Here is a 24,276-nt window from a genome sequence, read left to right on the forward strand (position 1 = left end):
ATTAGATGGCCTTAGTGACGGTTGCTATCACATTAGACAGCCTTAGTGACTGTTCCTATCACATTAGACATCCTTAGTGACTGTAACTATCCCATTAGACAGCCTTAGTGACGGTTGCTATGACATTAGACCGCCTTAGTGACGCTATGGGGCAGATGCAGCAAGTGTTGGGGAGTGATAGTACAGGATGTACTAAAGGGAAATTGCGGCCAAACCCCCCAAAGTAACATTCTGACTTTGTCCGCTTTCCCATATGTACTCCGGGGCTTAGATGCGGCGCCACGCTATTTAATTCTCCCTCCAGGGGGGTCGTGGACCCCCACGAGGGAGAATAAGTGTCGGTATGCTGTGCGTGGGATCCCGTCAGTCGGCATACTGAAGACCACCCGCGGCGTTACCCTATAGAAGCCTGCGGCTGCTCCCCGCCACTCCCTCCGCGGCTGTGGCGTCACACTATGCATGTGCAGAGGGACTCCCGGTGCCGCTCTTACCAGGAGAGCTCCGATACTGATCACATTACTATGTCTGATGTACCCCATCACTGACACCATGCTTAGTACATCCCACCCATAAAGTACCAGCCAATCAGCTCCTAGCTGCCAGGTTACAGGCTGTGTATGAGACATGACAGGAGCTGATGGGCTGGTACTTTATCTCTCTCTGCCCCTATGTTAGGTGACTTCTGCCTCACACTGGGAATAATGAGATCTGTATGTGATTTGTATTGATGACTGGAGATCTCAGCACAGGACGGTGACACCAGTGAGAGATTCCTATATCCAGGCCACCTGGCTATTATCAGACATTACCCAGGCCGGGGGCCGTTGCTGACACGCTGTACTGTATAATACGCTGCTGTATCTGGCTGCCATGGTTACAGCGCGTTGTTACTCTGCATGTTGTAATAAGCCCCAATATGCCTCTCTTCCTTACTAATAGTTGTGAAGAAATGGGCCCAAGGCCGCGCCGCAATCGCTGCCCTCTCCTGTAATTCCGGATAAACCAGCTTTTTGGTTCATTGTGTTCCAGATGACACTTTACAAGGAAATTCAATAACCCTAATGTCTAGCAGTGGCGTAACAATCAGTAATCCTCTGTATCCTCCTCCTAATCCTCTCCACGAGGGACACAATTTCCTGGCTCTGACGGTGCTGTGTCCAGAATGGATGCGTTCCATCCTCAGCCGGACATCGGCCTTTTACTGCTCTTACTGCAGAGAATCCTCTGCACCTGCTCTTACTGCAGAGAATCCTCTGCACCTGCTCTTTATGCAGAGAATCCTCTGTACCTGCTCTTACTGCAGAGAATCCTTTGCACCTGCTCTTTCTGCAGAGAATCCTCTGCACCTGCTCTTACTGCAGAGAATCCTCTGCACCTGCTCTTACTGCAGAGAATCCTCTGCACCTGCTCTTACTACAGAGAATCCTCTGCACCTGCTCTTTCTGCAGAGAATCCTCTGCACCTGCTCTTTCTGCAGAGAATCCTCTGTACCTGCTCTTACTGCAGAGAATCCTCTGCACCTGCTCTTACTGCAGAGAATCCTCTGCACCTGCTCTTACTGCAGAGAATCCTCTGCACCTGCTCTTTCTGCAGAGAATCCTCTGTACCTGCTGTTACTGCAGAGAATCCTTTGCACCTGCTCTTTCTGCAGAGAATCCTCTGCACCTGCTCTTACTGCAGAGAATCCTCTGCACCTGCTCTTACTGCAGAGAATCCTCTGCACCTGCTCTTACTGCAGAGAATCCTCTGCACCTGCTCTTACTGCAGAGAATCCTCTGCTGTGTGCTGAGCACCAGATATCCTTATTTACAGAAAGTCACTGTACGGGGGGATCTCTGCACAGTGGAGATGGGCATGTAGAGCTGGCATCAGGTGTACCCACACACTCACCGGCTGTATCTAATTTCCTCTGCTCCTGAGTGTAAGACGCTATACAGGCTGCTGCTCCTGAGTCTCCTGTATTATCACATAAAGTCACCTGTTCCCAAGGACAAATTATTCCTGCCGCTGTATGCACAGGAAGGTGACACGCTATCAGGATCAGCTGGGGTGTGGCTGAGCAGCTGACATCACAGTGACATCATAGTGTGATAGGGGAGCTCTTCCACTCCCCGCCCCCTTCATGCACAATGCTGTACCTGGGATATATAACTGCTTAGGTCCAGCTGCACAATCAAGTGGGTGAGTGGGGGCCTCAGCTGTGGGGTGGTGGGTGAGTGGGGGCCTCAGGTGTGGGGAGGTGGTAAATGGGGGCCTCAGGTATGCAGTAATGACTAAACAGGGACACCAGGGTACAAGAGTGTGACCCAATTTTTGGGTAATCAGTGAATGGTTAATAGGCTCTGTGAGTTATGGCTGAGTGTAGTTTATGCTGTGGGGTGGTTGGTGAATGGGGCTGAGTGGTGGCTATACTGTGGGGTGGTGGTTGAGTGGGGGCTGTGCTGGAGGGGTGACTGAGTGGAGGCTATTTTGTGAGGTGGTGGCTGAGTGGGTACTATGCTGAAGGGGTGGCTCAGTGGGGGTTAAGCTTGAGGGTCTATGCTGGGGGGTTGGTGGCTGACTGGGGGCTAAGCTGGGGGGTTGGTGGCTGACGGGGCTAAGCTGGGGGGTTGGTGGCTGACTGGGGGCTATGCTGGAGGGTTGGTGGCTGACTTGGGGCTAAGCTGGGGGGTTGGTGGCTGACTGGGGGCTATGCTGGAGGGTTGGTGGCTGACTGGGGGCTATGCTGGGGGATTGGTGGCAGACTGGGGAGCTAAGCTGGGGTGTTGGTGGCTGACTGGGGGCTAAGCTGGGGGGTTGGTGGCTGACTGGGGGCTAAGCTGGGGGGTTGGTGGCTGACTGGGGGCTAAGCTGGGGGGTTGGTGGCTGACTGGGGGCTAAGCTGGGGGGTTGGTGGCTGACTGGGGGCTAAGCTGGGGGGCTGGTGGCTGACTGGGGCTATACTGGAGGGTTGGTGGCTGACTGGGGGCTAAGCTGGGGGGTTGGTGGCTGACTGGGGCTATACTGGAGGGTTGGTGGCTGACTGGGGCTATACTTGAGGGTTGGTGGCTGACTGGGGACTAAGCTGGGGGGTTGGTGGCTGACGGGGGGCTATGCTGGAGGGTTGGCGGCTGACTGGGGGCTAAGCTGTGGAGGCTATGCTGGGAAGGTGGCTGAGTGGGGAGTAAGATGGGGTGTCAATGCCTGGGGTGTGGCTGAGGGGGGGGGCTATGGTGGGGGTTAAGCTCGTGGGGTGGTATGCTGGGGGGTTGCTGAATGTTTGCTATACTGGGGGGTGCTATGCTGGGGGGGTAATGGCTGAGTGGGGGCAAAACTGGGGGGATGCTATGCTGGGGGCATGATGGCTGAGTGAGGGCTAAGCTGGGGGGTGTGGCTGAGTGGGGAGGTGCTATGCTGAGGGGGTGAAGGCTGAGCTAGTGGGTGCTATGGAGGGAGTGGCTGGGTGGGGCTAAACTGGTGGGGCATATGCTGGTGGGGTGGCTAAGTGGTGGCTGTGCTGGGGGGGTTGAGTGGGGGCTATGCTGGGGGGTGTTGAGTGGGGGCTAAACTGGGCGGGGGGTGTGGCTGAGTGGATTAAGCCCCGTATACACGGGGAGATGTGTGCAGCGATCTAGCACAGACCGCTCGGCACACAGCGCAATGTGAACTGAGCGGAGGGGACGGGATGGGACGCCGCTCATTTCACCAAGCAGTGAAATGAGCGATCTCACTAGATTTGGCATGCATGCTAAATCTAAAGCCGGCGATAGCGAAGCGCAGGACCGCACATCACTGTCGCCGGCACCCTAGACGCGGAGAGATCCGTGCTTAATCTCTAAGCAATCTTTTTATTATGTAATGGTTGGAGAACATTTACTATTGTGGTTCCTGATTGCACAGTGGAAGGACCGCGCCGTTATCGCGTGCTCCGGACACACAGTCAGTGAGATGCTGCCGGATATCTGGAATATATTTGCATTAATAAAACTGATGTAAGACTGGAATTGTGCCGATCAGAGGATGTCACAAAGAAACATTATATAACCGTCTTTTTATTGGGCAGATGTCAGGAGGGCGGTCACCGGCAGATCACACGCGGAGGGAGAGTTATTATATGGTTACAGATCGTTTATAATAATAATATTTAGAAATTGTTTCAATTTCTGTCTATTTTTAAACATTTATTATTGTCAAGTGGAATGAAATCCAAAATCGCGTCTTTTCGGTTGTGCTGCCCATTTGCGATTCGGCTTGCGCGGTAATGCACTCGCACATCTGCGCAAGTCAGGCCAGGCGAGGTGATAAGTTAGCCCTCGCCAGTCCAGGGCGGGGTTGATAAACCGCGGTAAGAAGATATTTGTAATCACCGTGATAAGCACATAGCGAATAAGCCGTGTCCTCTGATTGTACAGCGCCGTGACATATGATGGTGCTATATAAATGCAGTATTATTGTTGTTATTATGCTGCTGGTCCCCACACTCTTATACAACGTCCCGTCGTATGGAGTGCGGCTTCCCCTGATTGGTCTATCTGTACAGGTAGCTGTACTTGTGTCACCGGCTCAGCGTATTCCTGGTGTCACCTTGATGTCCTCAGTCTGAGCGTGGGACACTGGTGACCCAGACCCCACTGGTGGGAGGTGTAATATTATGTGCACATGTAATAATTGTGCATGTCACCGGGACTTGTGCCGGGGGTCACATATATATTATATATATTTCTCGTCGGACCAGCTCGGTTATCGCACATTGATCTCCCTGTCCAGGAGGGACAGTGGGACGTGTCTCTGAGAGGTGTGTCCCCTCCCTCCCTCACTATAGAACCCTGGTGGCAGCTGGTGGCAACTCAGAGTCAGGCTGGCAGTGCCCGGGTAAGGAGACGGAGCTGCAGAGTCCTCAGACTGGTTCCTGTACAGGTTTTTTTTATTGGAGGGTGCGGATTTCACATGTTCTGTCATTCTGAAACTTCCCTCTCCCCCCCCCCCCTCCCTCACTTTCATTCGCTTCCTCCCTCTCTCTCTGCAGTCGTGTCATATGGAATCCGGCACCTTCAGCAAACTTCAGCCGCATGGAATATTGTGTTTTATAAACTTTTCAAACTTTTTCCCCTGAAACATCTGAGTTGTCTCCCACAGTCCAGGACGATGAGTTTCCTCAGGAGTGGGGTCTCGCTTGGTGCGAGTGTTCTGGGCAGCAGATGGACCCCTTCACGCCTTCACCCTCTTCTCTCCTCCTTCAGGTCTTATTCTGGAACACATCTGGCAGAACGAAACAGTAACCGTGCTCGCAACATGTCTGAGAATGGGACACACGACCGTATCCTGACGCGGGAGTCCATGAATCCCCGTATCAAGAAGGTGGAGTACGCTGTGCGCGGACCCATAGTCACCAGAGCGGTGGAGCTGGAGAAAGAGCTGGAACAGGTAAGTGGGTCCCCTATGTACATACCTTGTCTGTTTCCATTGTAAGAGAAAACACAAACCATCAGTACTCCACTAGTAATGGTTCCTAAGATGAATCCCCAGGGTACCCCAAAGCATGTAACTGTTACTGTCTGCAACAGAGGTGTGTGTATATATATATATATATATATATATATATATATATATATATATAATATAATCTATATGTCCTGCATCCATCCCCGGCTACATGCGCAGTGCTGTCTGTAACTGAGATATACATCCTCTGTATGTCCTGCATCCATCCCCGGCTACATGCGCAGTGCTGTCTGTAACTGAGATATAGATCCTCTGTATGTCCTGCATCCATCCCCGGCTACATGTGCAGTGCTGTCTGTAACTGAGATATAGATCCTCTGTGTGTCCTGCATCCATCCCCGGCTACATGTGCAGTGCTGTCTGTAACTGAGATATAGATCCTCTGTATGTCCTGCATCCATCCCCGGCTACATGTGCAGTGCTGTCTGTAACTGAGATATAGATCCTCTGTGTGTCCTGCATCCATCCCCGGCTACATGTGCAGTGCTGTCTGTAACTGAGATATAGATCCTCTGTGTGTCCTGCATCCATCCCCGGCTACATGTGCAGTGCTGTCTGTAACTGAGATATAGATCCTCTGTGTGTCCTGCATCCATCCCCGGCTACATGTGCAGTGCTGTCTGTAACTGAGATATAGATCCTCTGTGTGTCCTGCATCCATCCCCGGCTACATGTGCAGTGCTGTCTGTAACTGAGATATAGATCCTCTGTGTGTCCTGCATCCATCCCCGGCTACATGCGCAGTGCTGTCTGTAACAGATATAGATCCTCTGTATGTCCTGCATCCATCCCCGGCTACATGTGCAGTGCTGTCTGTAACAGATATAGATCATCTGTATGTCCTGCATCCATCCCCGGCTACATGTGCAGTGCTGTCTGCAACTGAGATATAGATCCTCTGTGTGTCCTGCATCCATCCCCGGCTACATGTGCAGTGCTGTCTGTAACTGAGATATAGATCCTCTGTGTGTCCTGCATCCATCCCTGGCTACATGTGCAGTGCTGTCTGTAACTGAGATATAGATCCTCTATATGTCCTGCATCCATCCCCGGGTACATGTGCAGTGCTGTCTGTAACTGAGATATAGATCCTCTGTGTGTCCTGCATCCATCCCTGGCTACATGTGCAGTGCTGTCTGTAACTGAGATATAGATCCTCTATATGTCCTGCATCCATCCCCGGCTACATGCGCAGTGCTGTCTGTAACTGAGATATAGATCCCCTCTCTGTCCTACATCCATCCCCTGCTACATGCGCAGTGCTGTCTGTAACTGAGATATAGATCCTCTGTATGTCCAGCATCCATCCCCGGCTACATGCACAGTGCTCTCTGTAACTGAGATATAGATCCTCTGTATGTCCTGTAATCATCCCCGGCTACATGCGCAGTGCTGTCTGTAACTGAGATATATAGTCTCTGTATGTCCTGCATCCATCCCCGGCTACATGTGCAGTGCTGTCTGTAACTGAGATATAGATCCTCTGTATGTCCTGTATCCATCCCCGGCTACATGTGCAGTGCTGTCTGTAACTGAGATATAGATCCTCTGTATGTCCTGTATCCATCCCCGGCTACATGCGCAGTGCTGTCTGTAACTGAGATATAGATCCTCTGTATGTCCAGCATCCATCCCCGGCTACATGCACAGTGCTCTCTGTAACTGAGATATAGATCCTCTGTATGTCCTGTATCCATCCCCGGCTACATGCGCAGTGCTGTCTGTAACTGAGATATATAGTCTCTGTATGTCCTGCATCCATCCCCGGCTACATGCGCAGTGCTGTCTGTAACTGAGATATATAGTCTCTGTATGTCCTGCATCCATCCCCGGCTACATGCGCAGTGCTCTCTGTAACTGAGATATAGATCCTCTGTATGTCCTGCATCCATCCCCGGCTACATGCGCAGTGCTGTCTGTAACTGAGATATAGATCCTCTCTCTGTCCTGCATCCATCCCCGGCTACATGCGCAGTGCTGTCTGTAACTGAGATATAGATCCTCTGTGTGTCCTGCATCCATCCCCGGCTCCATGTGCAGTGCTGTCTGTAACTGAGATATACATCCTCTGTATGTCCTGCATCCATCCCCGGCTACATGCGCAGTGCTGTCTGTAATTGAGATATATATCCTCTGTGTGTCCTGCATCAATCCCCGGCTACATGCGCAGTGCTGTCTGCAACTGAGATATAGATCCTCTGTGTGTCCTGCATCCATCCCCTGCTACATGCGCAGTGCTGTCTGTAACTGAGATATAGATCCTCTGTGTGTCCTGCATCCATCCCCGGCTACATGCGCAGTGCTGTCTGTAACTGAGATATATATAATCTATATGTCCTGCATCCATCCCCGGCTACATGCGCAGTGCTGTCTGTAACTGAGATATAGATCCTCTGTATGTCCTGCATCCATCCCCGGCTACATGTGCAGTGCTGTCTGTAACTGAGATATAGATCCTCTATGTGTCCTGCATCCATCCCCGGCTACATGCGCAGTGCTGTCTGCAACTGAGATATAGATCCTCTGTATGTCCTGCATCCATCCCTTGCTACATGCGCAGTGCTGTCTGTAACTGAGATATAGATCCTCTATGTGTCCTGCATCCATCCCCGGCTACATGCGCAGTGCTGTCTGTAACTGAGATATAGATCCTCTGTGTGTCCTGCATCCATCCCCGGCTACATGCGCAGTGCTGTCTGTAACTGAGATATATATCATCTATATGTCCTGCATCCATCCCCTGCTACATGCGCAGTGCTGTCTGCAACTGAGATATAGATCCTCTGTATGTCCTGCATCCATCCCTTGCTACATGTGCAGTGCTGTCTGTAACTGAGAAATAGATCCTCTATGTGTCCTGCATCCATCCCCGGCTACATGCGCAGTGCTGTCTGTAACTGAGATATAGATCCTCTGTATGTCCTGCATCCATCCCTGGCTACATGCGCAGTGCTGTCTGCAACGTAGATATATATATATATCATCTATATGTCCTGCATCCATCCCCGGCTACATGCGCAGTGCTGCCTGTAACTGAGATATAGATCCTCTCTCTGTCCTGCATCCATCCCCAGCTACATGCGCAGTGCTGTCTGTAACTGAGATATAGATCCTCTGTATGTCCTGCATCCATCCCTGGCTACATGCGCAGTGCTGTCTGCAACGTAGATATATATATCATCTATATGTCCTGCATCCATCCCCGGCTACATGCGCAGTGCTGTCTGTATCTGAGATATAGATCCTCTGTATGTCCTGCATCCATCCCCGGCTACATGCGCAGTGCTGTCTGTAATTGAGATATATATCCTCTGTGTGTCCTGCATCAATCCCCGGCTACATGCGCAGTGCTGTCTGCAACTGAGATATAGATCCTCTGTGTGTCCTGCATCCATCCCCTGCTACATGCGCAGTGCTGTCTGTAACTGAGATATAGATCCTCTGTGTGTCCTGCATCCATCCCCGGCTACATGCGCAGTGCTGTCTGTAACTGAGATATATATAATCTATATGTCCTGCATCCATCCCCGGCTACATGCGCAGTGCTGTCTGTAACTGAGATATAGATCCTCTGTATGTCCTGCATCCATCCCCGGCTACATGTGCAGTGCTGTCTGTAACTGAGATATAGATCCTCTATGTGTCCTGCATCCATCCCCGGCTACATGCGCAGTGCTGTCTGCAACTGAGATATAGATCCTCTGTATGTCCTGCATCCATCCCTTGCTACATGCGCAGTGCTGTCTGTAACTGAGATATAGATCCTCTATGTGTCCTGCATCCATCCCCGGCTACATGCGCAGTGCTGTCTGTAACTGAGATATAGATCCTCTGTGTGTCCTGCATCCATCCCCGGCTACATGCGCAGTGCTGTCTGTAACTGAGATATATATCATCTATATGTCCTGCATCCATCCCCTGCTACATGCGCAGTGCTGTCTGCAACTGAGATATAGATCCTCTGTATGTCCTGCATCCATCCCTGGCTACATGCGCAGTGCTGTCTGCAACGTAGATATATATATATATCATCTATATGTCCTGCATCCATCCCCGGCTACATGCGCAGTGCTGCCTGTAACTGAGATATAGATCCTCTCTCTGTCCTGCATCCATCCCCAGCTACATGCGCAGTGCTGTCTGTAACTGAGATATAGATCCTCTGTATGTCCTGCATCCATCCCTGGCTACATGCGCAGTGCTGTCTGCAACGTAGATATATATATCATCTATATGTCCTGCATCCATCCCCGGCTACATGTGCAGTGCTGTCTGTATCTGAGATATAGATCCTCTGTGTGTCCTGCATCCATCCCCGGCTACATGTGCAGTGCTGTCTGTAACTGAGATATAGATCCTCTATATGTCCTGTATCCATCCCCGGCTACATGCGCAGTGCTGTCTGTATCTGAGATATAGATCCTATGTGTGTCCTGCATCCATCCCCGGCTACATGCGCAGTGCTGTCTGTAACTGAGATATATATCATCTATATGTCCTGCATCCATCCCCTGCTACATGTGCAGTGCTGTCTGTAACTGAGATATAGATCCTCTATATGTCCTGCATCCATCCCCGGCTACACGCGCAGTGCTGTCTTTAACTGAGATATATATCATCTATATGTCCTGCATCCATCCCCGGCTACATGCGCAGTGCTGTCTGTAACTGAGATATACATCCTCTTTATGTCATGCATCCATCCCCGGCTACATGCGCAGTGCTGTCTGTAACTGAGATATATATCATCTATATGTCCTGCATCCATCCCCTGCTACATGTGCAGTGCTGTCTGTAACTGAGATATAGATCCTCTGTATGTTCTGCATCCATTCCCGGCTACATGCGCAGTGCTGTCTGTAACTGAGATATAGATCCTCTGTATGTCCTGCATCCATCCCCGGCTACATGTGCAGTGCTGTATGTAACTGAGATATAGATCCTCTGTATGTCCCTCATCCATCCCCGGGTACATGCGCAGTGCTGTCTGTAACTGAGATATAGATCCTCTGTATGTCCTGCATCCATCCCCGGCTACATGCGCTTTGCTGTCTGTAACTGAGATATAGATCCTCTGTATGTCCTGCATCCATCCCCGGCTACATGCGCTTTGCTGTCTGTAACTGAGATATAGATCCTCTGTATGTCCTTCATCCATCCCCTGCTACATGCGCAGTGCTGTCTGTAACTGAGATATAGATCCTCTGTATGTCCTGCATCCATCCCTGGCTACATGTGCAGTGCTGTCTGTAACTGAGATATAGATCCTCTGTATGTCCTGCATCCATCCCCGGCTACATGTGCAGTGCAGTCTGTAACTGAGATATAGATCCTCTGTGTGTCCTGCATCCATCCCCGGCTACATGCGCAGTGCTGTCTGTAACTGAGATATAGATCCTCTGTATGTCCTGCATCCATCCCCGGCTACATGCGCTTTGCTGTCTGTAACTGAGATATAGATCCTCTGTATGTCCTGCATCCATCCCCGGCTACATGCGCTTTGCTGTCTGTAACTGAGATATAGATCCTCTGTATGTCCTGCATCCATCCCCTGCTACATGCGCAGTGCTGTCTGTAACTGAGATATAGATCCTCTGTATGTCCTGCATCCATCCCTGGCTACATGTGCAGTGCTGTCTGTAACTGAGATATAGATCCTCTGTATGTCCTGCATCCATCCCCGGCTACATGTGCAGTGCTGTCTGTAACTGAGATATAGATCCTCTGTATGTCCTGTATCCATCCCCGGCTACATGTGCAGTGCTGTCTGTAACTGAGATATAGATCCTCTGTATGTCCTGCATCCATCCCCGGCTACATGTGCAGTGCTGTCTGTAACTGAGATATAGATCCTCTGTATGTCCTGCATTCATCCCCGGCTACATGCGCAGTGCTGTCTGTAACTGAGATATATATCCTCTGTATGTGCTGCATCCATCCCCGGCTACATGTGCAGTGCTGTCTGTAACTGAGATATAGATCCTCTGTATGTCCTGCATTCATCCCCGGCTACATGCGCAGTGCTGTCTGTAACTGAGATATAGATCCTCTGTATGTCCTGCATCCATCCCCGGCTACATGTGCAGTGCTGTCTGTAACTGAGATATAGATCCTCTGTATGTCCTGCATCCATCCCCGGCTACATGCGCAGTGCTGTCTGTAACTGAGATATAGATCCTCTGTGTGTCCTGTATCCATCCCCGGCTACATGTGCAGTGCTGTCTGTAACTGAGATATAGATCCTCTGTGTGTCCTGCATCCATCCCCGGCTACATGCGCAGTGCTGTCTGTAACTGAGATATAGATCCTCTGTATGTCCTGCATCCATTCCTGGCTACATGCGCAGTGCTGTCTGTAACTGAGATATATATCCTCTGTATGTCCTGCATCCATCCCCGGCTACACGTGCAGTGCTGTCTGTAACTGAGATATATATCCTCTGTATGTCCTGCATCCATCCCCGGCTACATGCGCAGTGCTGTCTGTAACTGAGATATATATCCTCTGTATGTCCTGCATCCATCCCTGGCTACATGCGCAGTGCTGTCTGTAACTGAGATATAGATCCTCTGTATGTCCTGTATCCATCCCCGGCTACATGCGCAGTGCTGTCTGTAACTGAGATATAGATCCTCTGTATGTCCTGCATCCATCCCCGGCTACATGTGCAGTGCTGTCTGTAACTGAGATATAGATCCTCTGTATGTCCTGCATCCATCCCCGGCTACATGTGCAGTGCAGTCTGTAACTGAGATATAGATCCTCTGTGTGTCCTGCATCCATCCCCGGCTACATGCGCAGTGCTGTCTGTAACTGAGATATAGATCCTCTGTATGTCCTGCATCCATTCCTGGCTACATGCGCAGTGCTGTCTGTAACTGAGATATAGATCCTCTGTATGTCCTGCATCCATCCCCGGCTACATGCGCAGTGCTGTCTGTAACTGAGATATAGATCCTCTGTATGTCCTGCATCCATCCCCGGCTACATGTGCAGTGCTGTCTGTAACTGAGATATAGATCCTCTGTGTGTCCTGTATCCATCCCCGGCTACATGTGCAGTGCTGTCTGTAACTGAGATATATATCCTCTGTATGTCCTGCATCCATCCCCGGCTACATGTGCAGTGCTGTCTGTAACTGAGATATAGATCCTCTGTGTGTCCTGCATCCATCCCCGGCTACATGCGCAGTGCTGTCTGTAACTGAGATATAGATCCTCTGTATGTCCTGCATCCATCCCCGGCTACACGTGCAGTGCTGTCTGTAACTGAGATATATATCCTCTGTATGTCCTGCATCCATCCCCGGCTACATGCGCAGTGCTGTCTGTAACTGAGATATATATCCTCTGTATGTCCTGCATCCATCCCTGGCTACATGCGCAGTGCTGTCTGTAACTGAGATATAGATCCTCTGTATGTCCTGTATCCATCCCCGGCTACATGCGCAGTGCTGTCTGTAACTGAGATATAGATCCTCTGTATGTCCTGTATCCATCCCCGGCTACATGCGCAGTGCTGTCTGTAACTGAGATATATATCCTCTGTATGTCCTGCATCCATCCCTGGCTACATGCGCAGTGCTGTCAGTAACTGAGATATAGATCCTCTGTATGTCCTGCATACATCCCTGGCTACATGCGCAGTGCTGTCTGTAACTGAGATATAGATCCTCTGTATGTCCTGTATCCATCCCCGGCTACATGCGCAGTGCTGTCTGTAACTGAGATATAGATCCTCTGTATGTCCTGCATCCATCCCCGGCTACATGTGCAGTGCTGTCTGTAACAGATATAGATCCTCTGTGTGTCCTGCATCCATCCCCGGCTACATGCGCAGTGCTGTCTGTAACTGAGATATAGATCCTCTGTGTGTCCTGCATCCATCCCCGGCTACATGCGCAGTGCTGTCTGCAACTGAGATATAGATCCTCTGTATGTCCTGCATCCATTCCTGGCTACATGTGCAGTGCTGTCTGTAACTGAGATATATATAATCTATATGTCCTGCATCCATCCCCGGCTACATGCGCAGTGCTGTCTGTAACAGAGATATAGATCCTCTGTATGTCCTGTATCCATCCCCGGCTACATGCTCAGTGCTGTCTGTAACTGAGATATAGATCCTCTGTATGTCCTGCATCCATCCCCGGCTACATGCGCAGAGCTGTCTGTAACAGATATAGATAATCTGTATGTCCTGCATCCATCCCCGGCTACATGCGCAGTGCTGTCTGTAACTGAGATATATATAATCTATATGTCCTGCATCCATCCCCGGCTACATGTGCAGTGCTGTCTGTAACAGATATAGATCATCTGTATGTCCTGCATCCAACCCCGGCTACATGCGCAGTGCTGTCTGTAACTGAGATATAGATCCTCTGTATGTCCTGCATCCATCCCCGGCTACATGCGCAGTGCTGTCTGTAACTGAGATATAGATCCTCTGTGTGTCCTGCATCCATCCCCGGCTACATGCGCAGTGCTGTCTGCAACTGAGATATAGATCCTCTGTGTGTCCTGCATCCATCCCTTGCTACATGCGCAGTGCTGTCTGCAACTGAGATATATATCATCTATATGTCCTACATCCATCCCCGGCTACATGCGCAGTGCTGTCTGTAACTGAGATATAGATCCTCTGTGTCCTGCATCCATCCCCGGCTACATGCGCAGTGCTGTCTGTAACTGAGATATATATAATCTATATGTCCTGCATCCATCCCCGGCTACATGCGCAGTGCTGTCTGTAACTGAGATATAGATCCTCTGTATGTCCTGCATCCATCCCCGGCTACATGTGCAGTGCTGTCTGTAACTGAGATATAGATCCTCTGTGTGTCCTGCATCCATCCCCGGCTACATGCGCAGTGCTGTCTGCAACTGAGATATAGATCCTCTGTATGTCCTGCATCCATCCCTTGCTACATGCGCAGTGCTGTCTGTAACTGAGATATATATCCTCTGTGTGTCCTGCATCCATCCCCGGCTACATGCGCAGTGCTGTCTGCAACTGAGATATAGATCCTCTGTATGTCCTGCATCCATCCCTTGCTACATGCACAGTGCTGTTTGTAACTGAGATATATATCATCTATATGTCCTGCATCCATCCCCGGCTACATGTGCAGTGCTGTCTGTAACTGAGATATAGATCCTCTGTGTGTCCTGCATCCATCCCCGGCTACATGCGCAGTGCTGTCTGCAACTGAGATATATATCATCTATATGTCCTGCACACATCCCCGGCTACATGTGCAGTGCTGTCTGTAAATGAGAAATAGATCCTCTATGTGTCCTGCATCCATCCCCGGCTACATGCGCAGTGCTGTCTGTAACTGAGATATAGATCCTCTGTGTGTCCTGCATCCATCCCCGGCTACATGCGCAGTGCTGTCTGTAACTGAGATATAGATCCTCTGTGTGTCCTGCATCCATCCCCGGCTACATGCGCAGTGCTGTCTGCAACTGAGATATAGATCCTCTGTGTGTCCTGCATCGATCCCCGGCTACATGTGCAGTGCTGTATGTAACTGAGATATAGATCCTCTGTATGTCCCGCATCCATCCCCGGCTACATGCGCAGTCCTGTCTTTAACTGAGATATAGATCCTCTGTGTGTCTTGCATCCATCCCCGTCTACATGCGCAGTGCTGTCTGCAACTGAGATATAGATCCTCTGTGTGTCCTGCATCCATCCCCGTCTACATGCGTAGTGCTGTCTGCAACTGAGATATAGATCCTCTGTGTGTCCTGCATCCATCCCCGTCTACGTGCGCAGTGCTGTCTGTAACTGAGATATATATCATCTATATGTCCTGCATCCATCCCCGGCTACATGCGCAGTGCTGTCTGCAACTGAGATATAGATCCTCTATGTGTCCTGCATCCATCCCCGGCTACATGCGCAGTGCTGTCTGTAACTGAGATATAGATCCTCTGTATGTCCTGCATCCATCCCCGGCTACATGCGCAGTGCTGTCTGTAACTGAGATATAGATCCTCTGTATGTCCTGCATCCATCCCTGGCTACATGCGCAGTGCTGTCTGCAACGTAGATATATATATATATATCATCTATATGTCCTGCATCCATCCCCGGCTACATGCGCAGTGCTGTCTGTAACTGAGATATAGATCCTCTCTCTGTCCTGCATCCATCCCCAGCTACATGCGCAGTGCTGTCTGTAACTGAGATATAGATCCTCTGTATGTCCTGCATCCATCCCTGGCTACATGCGCAGTGCTGTCTGCAACGTAGATATATATATCATCTATATGTCCTGCATCCATCCCCGGCTACATGTGCAGTGCTGTCTGTATCTGAGATATAGATCCTCTGTGTGTCCTGCATCCATCCCCGGCTACATGCGCAGTGCTGTCTGTAACTGAGATATATATCATCTATATGTCCTGCATCCATCCCCTGCTACATGTGCAGTGCTGTCTGTAACTGAGATATAGATCCTCTATATGTCCTGTATCCATCCCCGGCTACATGCGCAGTGCTGTCTGTATCTGAGATATAGATCCTCTGTGTGTCCTGCATCCATCCCCGGCTACATGCGCAGTGCTGTCTGTAACTGAGATATATATCATCTATATGTCCTGCATCCATCCCCTGCTACATGTGCAGTGCTGTCTGTAACTGAGATATAGATCCTCTATATGTCCTGCATCCATCCCCGGCTACACGCGCAGTGCTGTCTTTAACTGAGATATATATCATCTATATGTCCTGCATCCATCCCCGGCTACATGCGCAGTGCTGTCTGTAACTGAGATATAGATCCTCTGTGTGTCCTGCATCCATCCCCGGCTACATGCGCAGTGCTGTCTGTAACTGAGATATAGATCCTCTGTATGTCCTGCATCCATCCCCGGCTACATGCGCTTTGCTGTCTGTAACTGAGATATAGATCCTCTGTGTGTCCTGCATCCATCCCCGGCTACATGCGCTTTGCTGTCTGTAACTGAGATATAGATCCTCTGTGTGTCCTGCATCCATCCCCGGCTACATGCGCAGTGCTGTCTGTAACTGAGATATAGATCCTCTGTATTTCCTGCATCCATCCCCTGCTACATGCGCAGTGCTGTCTGTAACTGAGATATAGATCCTCTGTGTATCCTGCACACATCCCCGGCTACATGTGCAGTGCTGTCTGTAACTGAGATATAGATCCTCTGTATGTCCTGCATCCATCCCCGGCTACATGCGCAGTGCTGTCTGTAACTGAGATATAGATCCCCTCTCTGTCCTACATCCATCCCCGGGTACATGCGCTTTGCTGTCTGTAACTGAGATATAGATCCTCTGTGTGTCCTGCATCCATCCCCGGCTACATGCGCAGTGCTGTCTGTAACTGAGATATAGATCCTCTGTATGTCCTGCATCCATCCCCGGCTACATGCGCTTTGCTGTCTGTAACTGAGATATAGATCCTCTGTGTGTCCTGCATCCATCCCCGGCTACATGCGCAGTGCTGTCTGTAACTGAGATAACCAGATTATTATGTTAATTTATTATCTTTCTACAGAAGTAGCACTAATTGCACATGTTACAGGCGGTATGAATCATAGAGCTGACAATCTAATGAATGGATGATATATAATCGGGGCAGTGTCTGTGCTTTACATCATGAATTAGGGGAGGGGTCGGTTCCTTTCCTGACGCTCAGTGTTACCAGATGTTGAATCCGTGTATATTAGGGGCCCTGTTTCCATTATTTTCCCAGTGTTGTATTCTGAGAGCCATGTCTGCTAAGCTGTGCTAGAGGTCAGCCGTTACCCCCGGCTGTACCTGTAACTGAGTGTTTCCTTCCTAATAGTAATCTCATAGTCATAAAGCAAATATATTATTTATTACCTTCTCATAATCAATAAGTAATTATATTGGTTTTAAAGTCATTAGGATAATTCTATGGATGATAGATTGCACACACGTATGAAGCCCATTCTGTTCTCAGTGTTTCTGTATTACCTCCTCTCCACCGTACCTTCTGTACTAACCTACCCGCAGCCTCACGCCTCATAGTTATACCTCTATCATATACAGTATATCTCATACCTCTATCCTATACAGTGTACCTCGCACCTCATAGCTATACCTCTGACATATACAGTATATCTCACACCTTATAGTTATAACTCTAGCATATATAGTATACCTCACACCTCATAGTTATACCTGTAACATATACATTATACCTCACACCTCATACTGTAGTTATACCTCTATCATGTACAGTGTACCTCAAACCTCATAGTTATACCTCTAACATATACAGTGTACCTCACACCCCATAGTTATACCTCTATCATATAACTATGAGGTGTGAGATATACTGTATATCTCTGACATATATACAGTGTACCTTCATAGTTATACAGTGTACCTCACACCTCATAGTTATACATCTCTGACATATACAGTGTACCTCACACCTCATAGTTATACATCTCTGACATATACAGTGTACCTCACACCTCATAGTTATACATCTCTGACATATACAGTGTACCTCACACCTCATAGTTATACATCTCTGACATATACAGTGTACGTCACACCTCATAGTTATATCCCTATCATATACAGTGTACCTCACACCTCATAGTTATATCCCTATCATATACAGTGTACCTCACACCTCATAGTTATACATCTCTGACATATACAGTGTACCTCACACCTCATAGTTATACATCTCTGACATATACAGTGTACGTCACACCTCATAGTTATATCCCTATCATATACAGTGTACCTCACACCTCATAGTTATATCCCTATCATATACAGTGTACCTCACACCTCATAGTTATACATCTCTGACATATACAGTTTACGTATCACTTCATAGTTATACCTCTATCATACACTCAGGACAGCATCGCACCCTGTACACTCTCTGCTATCCCAGTATAACACTCTACCTCAGGACAGCATATCACCCTGTACACACTCTACTATCCCAGTATAACACTCTACCTCAGGACAGCATAGCACCCTGTACACTCTCTGCTATCCCAGTATAACACTCTACCTCAGGACAGCATAGCACCCTGTACATTCTCTACTATCCCAGTATAACACTCTCTACCTCAGGACAGCATATCACCCTGTACACTCTCTGCTATCCCAGTATAACACTCTACCTCAGGACAGCATAGCACCCTGTACACTCTCTACTATCCCAGTATAACACTCTACCTCAGGACAGCATATCACCCTGTACACTCTCTGCTATCCCAGTATAACACTCTACCTCAGGACAGCATAGCACCCTGTACACTCTCTACTATCCCAGTATAACACTCTACCTCAGGACAGCATAGCACCCTGTACACTCTCTACTATCCCAGTATAACACTCTACCTCAGGACAGCATAGCACCCTGTACACTCTCTGCTATCCCAGTATAACACTCTACCTCAGGACAGCATAGCACCCTGTACACTCTCTACTATCCCAGTATAACACTCTACCTCAGGACAGCATCGCACCCTGTACACTCTCTGCTATCCCAGTACAACACTCTACCTCAGGACAGCATAGCGCCCTGTACACTCTCTGCTATCCCAGTATAACACTCTACCTCAGGACAGCATAGCACCCTGTACACTCTCTGCTATCCCAGTATAACACTCTACCCCAGGACAGCATAGCACCCCTCTCTACTATCCCAGTATAACACTCTACCTCAGGACAGCATAGCATCCTGTACACTCTCTTCTATCCCAGTATAACACTCTACCTCAGGACAGCATAGCACCCTGTACACTCTCTACTATCCCAGTATAACACTATACCTCAGGACAGCATCGCACCCTGTACACTCTCTGCTATCCCAGTATAACACTCTACCTCAGGACAGCATAGCGCCCTGTACACTCTCTGCTATCCCAGTATAACACTCTACCTCAGGACAGCATAGCACCCTGTACACTCTCTGCTATCCCAGTATAACACTCTACCTCAGGACAGCATAGCACCCTGTACACTCTCTACTATCCCAGTATAATACTCTACCTCAGGACAGCATAGCACCCTGTACACTCTCTACTATCCCAGTATAACACTATACCTCAGGACAGCATAGCACCCTGTACACTCTCTACTATCCCAGTATAACACTCTACCTCAGGACAGCATAGCGCCCTGTACACTCTCTGCTATCCCAGTATAACACTCTACCTCAGGACAGCATAGCGCCCTGTACACTCTCTGCTATCCCAGTATAACACTCTACCTCAGGACAGCATATCACCCTGTACACTCTCTGCTATCCCAGTATAACACTCTACCTCAGGACAGCATAGCGCCCTGTACACTCTCTGCTATCCCAGTATAACACTCTACCTCAGGACAGCATATCACCCTGTACACTCTCTGCTATCCCAGTATAACACTCTACCTCAGGACAGCATCGCACCCTGTACACTCACTGCTATCCCAGTATAACACTCTACCTCAGGACAGCATCGCACCCTGTACACTCACTGCTATCCCAGTATAACACTCTACCTCAGGACAGCATATCACCCTGTACACTCTCTACTATCCCAGTATAACACTCTACCTCAGGACAGCATATCACCCTGTACACACTCTGCTATCCCAGTATAACACTCTACCTCAGGACAGCATCTCACCCTGTACACTCTCTACTATCCCAGTATAACACTTTACCTCAGGACAGCATAGCACCCTGTACACTCTCTGCTATCCCAGTATAACACTCTACCTCAGGACAGCATAGCACCCTGTACACTCTCTGCTATCCCAGTATAACACTTTACCTCAGGACAGCATAGCACCCTGTACACTCTCTGCTATCCCACTGTAACACTCTACCTCAGGACAGCATAGCGCCCTGTACACTCACTGCTATCCCAGTATAACACTCTACCTCAGGACAGCATAGCACCCTGTACACTCACTGCTATCCCAGTATAATACTCTACCTCAGGACAGCATAGCACCCTGTACACTCTCTTCTATCCCAGTATAACACTCTACCTCAGGACAGCATAGCACCCTGTACACTCTCTACTATCCCAGTATAACACTCTACCTCAGGACAGCATAGCACCCTGTACACTCTCTACTATCCCAGTATAACACTATACCTCAGGACAGCATAGCACCCTGTACACTCTCTACTATCCCAGTATAACACTCTACCTCAGGACAGCATATCACCCTGTACACACTCTGCTATCCCAGTATAACACTCTACCTCAGGACAGCATCGCACCCTGTACACTCTCTGCTATCCCAGTAGAACACTCTACCTCAGGACAGCATATCACCCTGTACACTCTCTGCTATTCCAGTATAACACTCTACCTCAGGACAGCATCGCACCCTGTACACTCACTGCTATCCCAGTATAACACTCTACCTCAGGACAGCATCGCACCCTGTACTCTCACTGCTATCCCAGTATAACACTCTACCTCAGGACAGCATATCACCCTGTACACTCTCTACTATCCCAGTATAACACTCTACCTCAGGACAGCATAGCGCCCTGTACACACTCTGCTATCCCAGTATAACACTCTACCTCAGGACAGCATCGCACCCTGTACACATTCTCTGCTATCCCAGTGTAACACTCTACCTCAGGACAGCATAGCACCCTGTACACTCTCTGCTATCCCAGTATAACACTCTACCTCAGGACAGCATATCACCCTGTACACACTCTCTGCTATCCCAGTTTAACACTCTACCTCAGGACAGCATAGCACCCTGTACACTCTCTACTATCCCAGTATAACACTCTACCTCCGGACAGCATAGCACCCTGTACACTCTCTGCTATCCCAGTATAACACTCTACCTCAGGACAGCATAGCACCCTGTACACTCTCTACTATCCCAGTATAACACTCTACCTCCGGACAGCATAGCACCCTGTACACTCTCTGCTATCCCAGTATAACACTCTACCTCAGGACAGCATATGACCCTGTACACACTCTCTGCTATCCCAGTATAACACTCTACCTCAGGACAGCATCGCACCCTGTACACTCTCTACTATCCCAGTATAACACTCTACCTCAGGACAGCATAGCACCCTGTACACTCTCTACTATCCCAGTATAACACTCTACCTCAGGACAGCATATCACCCTGTACACTCACTGCTATCCCAGTATAACACTCTACCTCAGGACAGCATAGCACCCTGTACACTCACTACTATCCCAGTATAACACTCTACCTCAGGACAGCATAGCACCCTGTACACTCTCTACTATCCCAGCATAACACTCTACCTCAGGACAGCATAGCGCCCTGTACACACTCTGCTATCCCAGTATAACACTCTACCTCAGGACAGCATCGCACCCTGTACACACACTCTGCTATCCCAGTGTAACACTCTACCTCAGGACAGCATAGCACCCTGTACACTCTCTGCTATCCCAGTATAACACTCTACCTCAGGACAGCATAGCACCCTGTACACTCTCTGCTATCCCAGTATAACACTCTACCTCAGGACAGCATAGCACCCTGTACACACTCTGCTATCCCAGTATAACACTCTACCTCAGGACAGCATAGCACCCTGTACACTCTTTGCTATCCCAGTATAACACTCTACCTCAGGACAGCATAGCACCCTGTACACTCTCTGCTATCCCAGTAAAAAACTCTACCTCAGGACAGCATAGCACCCTGTACAATCTCTGCTATCCCAGTATAACACTCTACCTCCGGATAGCATTGCACCCTGTACACACTCTCTGCTATCCCAGTATCAAACTCTTCCTCAGGACAGCATAGCACCCTGTACACACTCTCTGCTATCCCAGTATAACACTCTACCTCAGGACAGCATCGCACCCTGTACACTCTCTGCTATCCCAGTATAACACTCTACCTCAGGACAGCATAGCACCCTGTACACTCTCTGCTATCCCTGTATAACACTCTACCTCAGGACAGCATCGCACCCTGTATACTCTCTGCTATCCCAGTATAACACTCTACCTCAGGACAGCATAGCACCCTGTACACTCTCTGCTATCCCAGTATAACACTCTACCTCAGGACAGCATAGTACCCTGTACACTCTCTGCTATCCCAGTATAACACTCTACCTCAGGACAGCATAGCACCCTGTACACTCTCTGCTATCCCAGTATAACACTTTACCTCAGGACAGCATAGCACCCTGTACACTCTCTGCTATCCCACTGTAACACTCTACCTCAGGACAGCATAGCGCCCTGTACACTCTCTGCTATCCCAGTATAACACTCTACCTCAGGACAGCATAGCGCCCTGTACACTCTCTGCTATCCCAGTATAACACTTTACCTCAGGACAGCATAGCACCCTGTACACTCCCTGCTATCCCAGTGTAACACTCTACCTCAGGACAGCATAGCACCCTGTACACTCTCTGCTATCCCAGTATAACACTCTACCTCAGGACAGCATAGCACCCTGTACACTCTCTGCTATCCCAGTATAACACTCTACCTCAGGACAGCATATCACCCTGTACACTCTCTGCTATCCCAGTATAACACTTTACCTCAGGACAGCATAGCACCCTGTACACTCTCTGCTATCCCAGTGTAACACTCTACCTCAGGACAGCATAGCACCATGTACACTCTCTGCTATCCCAGTATAACACTTTACCTCAGGACAGCATAGCACCCTGTACACTCTCTGCTATCCCAGTGTAACACTCTACCTCAGGACAGCATAGCACCCTGTACACTCTCTGCTATCCCAGTATAACACTCTACCTCAGGACAGCATATCACCCTGTACACTCTCTGCTATCCCAGTATAACACTTTACCTCAGGACAGCATAGCACCCTGTACACTCTCTGCTATCCCAGTGTAACACTCTACCTCAGGACAGCATAGCACCATGTACACTCTCTGCTATCCCAGTATAACACTTTACCTCAGGACAGCATAGCACCCTGTACACTCTCTGCTATCCCAGTGTAACACTCTACCTCAGGACAGCATAGCACCCTGTACACTCTCTGCTATCCCAGTATAACACTCTACCTCAGGACAGCATATCACCCTGTACACTCTCTGCTATCCCAGTATAACACTTTACCTCAGGACAGCATAGCACCCTGTACACTCTCTGCTATCCCAGTGTAACACTCTACCTCAGGACAGCATAGCACCCTGTACACAGTCAGCGCATTCAGCTGACCTTAGGAAAAAGGGAAGAAGCGGAGTGTACAGCTGAGTAGTGGAGCTGCAGGAGGATGTGATCGCAGCATGTGGTTTGCTGAGGTTTCACTTTAGAAATGTTTAATCTACTCCCTGTAGCCAAGTCCAGTGACTGCGCCCCAAATTCTGGCACCTGTACAGCCGGTCACCAGTGACTGCGCCCCAGGTTCTGTCTCCCGCGTGGCGGCTGCCCCAGTGACTGCGCCCCAGGTTCTGTCTCCCGCGTGGCGGCTGCCCCAGTGACTGCGCCCCAGGTTCTGTCTCCCGCGTGGCGGCTGCCCCAGTGACTGCGCCCCAGGTTCTGTCTCCCGCGTGGCAGCTGCCCCAGTGACTGCGCCCCAGGTTCTGTCTCCTGCATGGCGGCTGCCCCAGTGACTGCGCCCCAGGTTCTGTCTCCCGCGTGGCAGCTGCCCCAGTGACTGCGCCCCAGGTTCTGTCTCCTGCATGGCGGCTGCCCCAGTGACTGCGCCCCAGGTTCTGTCTCCCGCGTGGCAGCTGCCCCAGTGACTGCGCCCCAGGTTCTGTCTCCTGCATGGCGGCTGCCCCAGTGACTGCGC

At 49.6% G+C, this 24,276-nt stretch overlaps 1 protein-coding gene across 1 annotated transcript in view; it reads left to right on the forward strand.

Moving 5' to 3' along the window:
• Positions 1-24,276, forward strand: part of LOC135048396 (alanine aminotransferase 2-like) — a gene marked incomplete at its 3' end in the record, with an annotated part of 147,181 nt that overhangs the window by 90,431 nt on the left and 32,474 nt on the right. Inside the window, exon 3 of the mRNA XM_063955531.1 lies at positions 5,220-5,403. Coding sequence (XP_063811601.1) covers positions 5,220-5,403 — 184 coding nt within the window. The remainder of the gene's footprint in view (positions 1-5,219; positions 5,404-24,276) is intronic.

The sequence above is a fragment of the Pseudophryne corroboree genome, unplaced genomic scaffold (assembly GCF_028390025.1).
Source record: "Pseudophryne corroboree isolate aPseCor3 unplaced genomic scaffold, aPseCor3.hap2 scaffold_956, whole genome shotgun sequence".
Lineage (NCBI taxonomy): Eukaryota > Metazoa > Chordata > Amphibia > Anura > Myobatrachidae > Pseudophryne > Pseudophryne corroboree.